This window comes from Nelumbo nucifera, chromosome 3 (assembly GCF_055504915.1).
Source record: "Nelumbo nucifera cultivar China Antique chromosome 3, China Antique-T2T, whole genome shotgun sequence".
In the NCBI taxonomy this organism is placed as follows: Eukaryota; Viridiplantae; Streptophyta; class Magnoliopsida; order Proteales; family Nelumbonaceae; genus Nelumbo; species Nelumbo nucifera.
The window spans coordinates 8860717-8866123 of record NC_142651.1 but is presented as its reverse complement, the minus strand read 5'-3'; the positions used below and the strand labels follow the sequence as shown (position 1 = coordinate 8866123).

The following is a 5407-nucleotide window of genomic DNA, read 5'->3' as shown; positions in this document are numbered from 1 at the left end:
CTCCGTGAATGGACTTGGTAGTCGGAACTCGGAAGGGCATTCAACGAGCGAAATTTTTTTGTCCAATCTACAGAATATATGGATAAAAAATAGGGGAAACTGTAATAGAAGGTACAGAAGTTCCTTTTTGTCTTTTCATTAGAGAGGTGCACCTGTACCCCTTATCCCTTTTGCTAGAACTTAGAAGTTAGAACTCATAAATCATAATAATATTCATATTAAAAGGCCCAAGAGTTACGAGTTTGTTACTTGATACTTGTTAGTGACATGGTCCCACGTACAGCGTATAAAGCATATTCTCTGCCACGCACAAGCAGCAATATCACTGCAATTGTTGCACTGATATTTTACTTTACATGTAACAAGCACTCCCACAGCAGCAAGCAATCAAGCATGATTGATTGACTGTTCTTACTAGTCATTTCTTCCAATACTGCTCTAACGAAGATGAAAGACATCGGCTATCTATAAGTATCTACCACTACCAGGTATCAGCAAGAAAAAGAATATTGGGACAAAGGAATAAATCACCACAACTCATTCATTAAGGTTTACTATTCTCTGAACGTTCCTCACATCTCCAGGATGCAATGCAACACTCAAATTTTTAAGCTTTGGGGAGTATGATTAACTTTGGGATTCCATATACTTGGGTTCCCGGGAATCAGGACATGTATACCTGAACACTCGCAGTCTTCATCGACTGGCAAACAGGGCATACATCAATAAACCCCTCGCAGTCCATACACAAGCACAGATGCCTACAAGGCAATAACAGTATGGAAACCTCCTTACTTTTGCACGCTTTGCAAGTCATCTGCTCCTTCAGTGCTTGGTGGCTAGTCCCAGACCCACCTGGAAAGCTCATGCGGTTGTTCTGATCAATGTAAGAGGATGCTGCATCATCTACTTCACTGTCTCCACAGCCTTCTTTTCCTTGGTCAGCACCCTGTGCAATGGCCTGTTTGAGATTGTTTTTCAAGACGTTGACCACTGATTCGTTGTACTTGGCTCGGTAGTGCCATGACTGGGCTTCCACTGCTACCTGCTTTATTCTCTCAAGCAGTTCCCTGTTCTTCCTATTCATGTTCTCTATCTCAAGCTCTTTCTCTCGTAGCTTCCTCCCAACTCCTTTCTCTATGGCATTTAGGAAAGAGGCCATGTGTCTTTGCTTCATCTCCCTCACTCCCTTTGCAATGTGTTCTTCCTGTTTAATAAAAAGAAATCCATCAATCAATCACCAAGAATTTACTATTTTATTTTTCTGTACACTATGTAGTGGTACAAAGTTTGGGGATGGAAAAAATATATAAAAAAAAAATAGTGGTACATTGTATAGACAGCCTATAAATGAAAAATTGTAACATGCAGCATATTCTTCTCCATCTCTAACTTTTGAACCATCGCACCTGTTGCACACATAACATTCACCAACATCCACATAAATACAGGCAGATCCACACGAGGTTCAAAGTATCTATTCAACCGATACACACAAACAGGCATATTAGCTGTTTCGATGCTCAATAACTTTTTTTTAGTTTTTTTTTCAAAATTGCTTCAGGAGTTGTTTCAGCATTGTCTACCCCCTGAAACACCTCAAAATCCAAAAGCCCCTTATTTGGGGTTTCAGAGACCAGCCGATACAATACGATACACCCAATACTTTGAACCTTTGATCCACAGATCACATAGGCCAAATCAACCTAACCGTATGAGCATATTTGCCAGTCAACAGACTTCTTCCTGGCCTTCTGCCATTATGTTCATTGATCAACAAAAGGATGCACATTAAATTAGATAATTGCAACTTACAACTTTCTTTTGACCTAGGTGAAATGCATATAATGGCTTATTTTTTCTTTCCCATGTGTTTCTTCAGGGGATTCAAATATGATACGGAAAAACCTACACCCAATCAACTTGTATCATAAAAGAGGTGACCAATCAGGTGGTATTCATCAAAATTCATGGGGTGCTTTCATTGGTCAAAGCTCTTTTGGTACGGTGTCTTTCCAGTATCATAGATTTTCCCTTCTTAAGGAGTATTTTTAGTACCTGAACTCTGATATAATGGTCAAACTCTTCCTTCTGCCGATCAATCTCAGTCCTTAGGCTGTCCCCAAGGGACAGAATGACAGGAAGGGCTGCTGCCATGCTTCCACTTGCAGAAGTAACAGAGGAGTTGCGTTCATCATCATCATATGACAGCCTCAGTCCAGTTGAAACAAGATTCAGGTTAGGAACACTTGGTGATCGGTCAACCTCATCTTGACAAAAATTAGTATTCAAGGAGATTTGGAGCCTTTGCTGCTTCAGAATATCTTCTGTTTCCCTGCTCCTTTTTGTTGGCCGGTTCATGGCAGAGACATGCTCATTTCCCACATAATTCACTGGATCAACACTGCAACCAGCTGGTACTGTACATGAATGACAGATTGACAGTTGCTTAAAAGATCAGCCCAACCATAAAGCAATTAAACACAAGCAGAGTAGTGCAACCACAAAGTGGAAAAAGGAGAATAAATGTATAATAATAGTAACTTAAACTAATAAACACATACATAAATGTTGTAAAATCAAACTCCAAAAATAAAAAGATAAAATTCCATAAAAAGCACAGTGAAAGAAATATAAAAAACCAACGATATCTCTCTGTTTTTCACTCCATCCCTTGGCATACTTGTATTTAAAGTGATACTAGCTATGAGATTTTCTTTGCAAATAGGTATTAAAGAAACATTCTCAAGATTAGCTTGGACATTATCCTGTGATTTCCCTGAAATTTTCATCTTTTTTATCTTACACGTAGGGGACAGAACGCTGGCTTAGAAAACTAGTAAGTGAACATCATCCTAAACTATACCATAAGATATCAATTAAAATGTTAAAAAGAGGGAAAAAAAACAGAATGAATTATCAGGCATCTTTGAAGTGGAGATCTCCTAAACTTCATTTCAAGATACAAATAAATTAAATAGAAACAGAAAAGATAAAAAAATTAAAGAATAACACAAATGCCAAGGAATAGATAAGCATTCAGATACAGCATATGTATCACCACTTAATGATATGAAATAGAAGGTACAGAAATTAATATGTGAAATCAAAAGCAACTTAACCCTGGAAAGTAACTAATAAAACCAATGACTGACATACAGACAATATAGATCTAACTTCAGCAAAACCAAAAGAATCTAGAAGATGTCAGTAAACTAGACAAGTGATCAATGGTGAAGAGGGTACGTGATAAATTTGAAGGCATAACCAAAATAAATTTGAACTCAATCCCAGTATTTAAATGTACAACACCACCAGGGCAGATAGATTCCTTCTACCCTGCATCACTAAAATGTATAGCAAATGGGTAATGGTTCAATAAGGACAATCAACACGCACAGTGGGACTAACAAAGAAAACTAAAGAAAAAAGGAACTCCAAAAGGATACAATGATTTGAATGAGAGGCCCTACCAAGAAAATTGCATACTGTATATTGTCAGAAAATTCAAATGAAACAAATACTATTTGCTTGTGCAACAGGATACAGTTAGAAAATGTAAAATGATAGAGCAAATTGTTCTCAAAGTAACTCACAATTTCCAAATAACTGCAGCTGAGTTGAGGCATTAGAATCATACTGAAACCGGTTTTCCTCGAGGAAAACAGGAAAGACTGGATTGCCATTATCGCCTCCAAACATCTCTCTAATGAAAAAAGGATGATCATCAAAATATCATAGATGAAAAAAAGGATGATCATCAAACACCTGAACCTTGACAGGCAGGGAAAATACCTTGAACTTTAATGTTTCAAATGAGAAATGTGTGGGGATAGATGATGAAATTCAGATCTACCTGCAGCAGAAGTAACTTAAATTAGCAGCATAGAACATCAATAACAATTACTTCGAGCTTTAAACCTACCATCAAGGCAAAGTTACGGAAACTGATCATATGTTGCATCAAGGCAAAGTTGTAGGTTTTGCTAAGACTAAGGATCCATTTAGAAATCCAATCAACAAGAAATTAAAAAAAAAAGTTGCTACAAAATTCTCCATCTCATCTAGTGAAAGCAATAAGATTCCTGTCCTAATGCGCTAGAAGAAATAGAGAAAAACACCAATTAGAAACAGATAAAACACATCTACCATCTCCGATTCACGACCAAAGAATCAGGTTGATGCAACAGAAATGTTCTCTTCCAACAGCATAAAATAACCCTAAAGATCCTCAAATAGTATGGAGATCATGAAGACAGCATCGACAAATTCAGAACATGAATTAACCATCATAAGAAAACCAACGAAAAAAAAAAAAACTTCTATAACAATCTTATAATGCAAGTTATGGTCTCCCTTATAGTTCCATAACTCCAACCTTAGAGAAAAAAATCATAATATGAAAATAAAAATATGTCTTTGCCCTGATGTTTATAAATGAAAAAAGAGATCGAGACCCAAGAGGAAAATTTTATAAATCATCTGAATACTATAACAGTGTGATTCAACACAAGAGAATCAAGTAAAAACAATAGCATCGGACCCTCAACCCAAAGATCATTTTAAAAGGACTCGAAAGATATAAAAGAAAAGAGGGGGAAAAATCTCATCATAACAACAAAATTGAAACAGAACATCGAAACTGGTTAATCCAAACCAGGACCTCCAAGAGTTAGGTTTTCCAGCGGGAATCAGTCGTGTCTGATGTCTCCTTCCATTGATCTGAATAGCAAAATCGATAGGAAAAAAAAACAGTTAAAAACTTATGGCATGTGTGCAAGAAATTAAGATCGGAAAGCAAAGCGATCGAACCTCGGAATCGAGTTTGGTTTCCACAAAGAATATGGAATCGGTTACAGAAACGGCTTTCAGTTCTGAGGATCCAAATCTTAGGAGACGGCAGTAGTAGAGGGAACGAATAAGTTTTGGAATCCTTCATCTCTAACCCCTCCCCCCTACCCACCACCCTCCACTTCGTTTTCCCACCAGTAATTTTGTTTTTTTTTTTTTTTCGGTTATTAAATATCGTATTTGTATTGACGTAATTACCCTTGTTTTCACATTATAGGACAGAAATGCTACTCCAGTTAACCATATCATTTGTTCATTACTTCTATTACCCTCGTTTATATTTACGAAAATACCCCTCTTAATATTGTATGTGCATTACGATCTTGCGATTGACACCAAGCCTTGGCCCCACTTAGAGATGCAGAATCGAGAAACTTTTCATGGGCCGGGCTCGAGCTTGACTTTTGCCCAATTTTGACAAGATGTAAGTGAGGCTCGAAGCCCAGCCCCCGTAAACAGGTCTGAAAGAAGTAAACCAACCAATGGAGAGAGGGATGGTAGGGAGAGAAATTAGATGGATATAGGTCTGACCGCACTGGTTCACTGGTTCAACCAT

The 5407-nt window shown here is 37.5% G+C and overlaps 1 protein-coding gene across 3 annotated transcripts; it reads right to left on the bottom strand.

The window, feature by feature from the left end:
• Window positions 1–509: 509 nt before the first annotated feature.
• On the bottom strand, window positions 510–4988 carry LOC104593167 (putative BOI-related E3 ubiquitin-protein ligase 3). 3 transcript variants are annotated; one of them, XM_088900014.1, is made up of 7 exons: window positions 4813–4984; window positions 4664–4722; window positions 3796–3856; window positions 3597–3706; window positions 3247–3469; window positions 2059–2420; window positions 510–1207 (listed from the first exon to the last, which is right to left on the bottom strand). In XM_088900014.1, exons 5-7 carry the CDS (start codon window positions 3263–3265, stop codon window positions 665–667), a joined length of 924 nt encoding a protein of 307 aa, XP_088756140.1. In that variant the 5' UTR covers window positions 3266–3469; window positions 3597–3706; window positions 3796–3856; window positions 4664–4722; window positions 4813–4984; the 3' UTR covers window positions 510–664. The 3 variants fall into 3 exon arrangements, with proteins under 3 accessions (XP_088756140.1, XP_010251199.1, XP_088756141.1); XM_010252897.3 differs by lacking the exon at window positions 3247–3469 and having other exon boundaries at window positions 4813–4988; XM_088900015.1 differs by lacking the exons at window positions 3796–3856; window positions 4664–4722; window positions 4813–4984 and having other exon boundaries at window positions 3247–3347; window positions 3450–3469; window positions 3597–3698.
• Between the last annotated feature and the right edge of the window lie 419 nt (window positions 4989–5407).

Coding starts and splice junctions, on each gene's coding strand:
- LOC104593167 (XM_010252897.3), bottom strand. CDS start 3,702: ATGTTTGGAGGCGATAATGGCAATCCAGTCTTTCCTGTTTTCCTCGAG. Junction 2,421..3,596: donor GCTGCAGTTATTTGGAAATT/GTGAGTTACTTT, acceptor ATTCATGTACAG/TACCAGCTGGTTGCAGTGTT. Junction 1,208..2,058: donor ACCATTATATCAGAGTTCAG/GTACTAAAAATA, acceptor TTTATTAAACAG/GAAGAACACATTGCAAAGGG.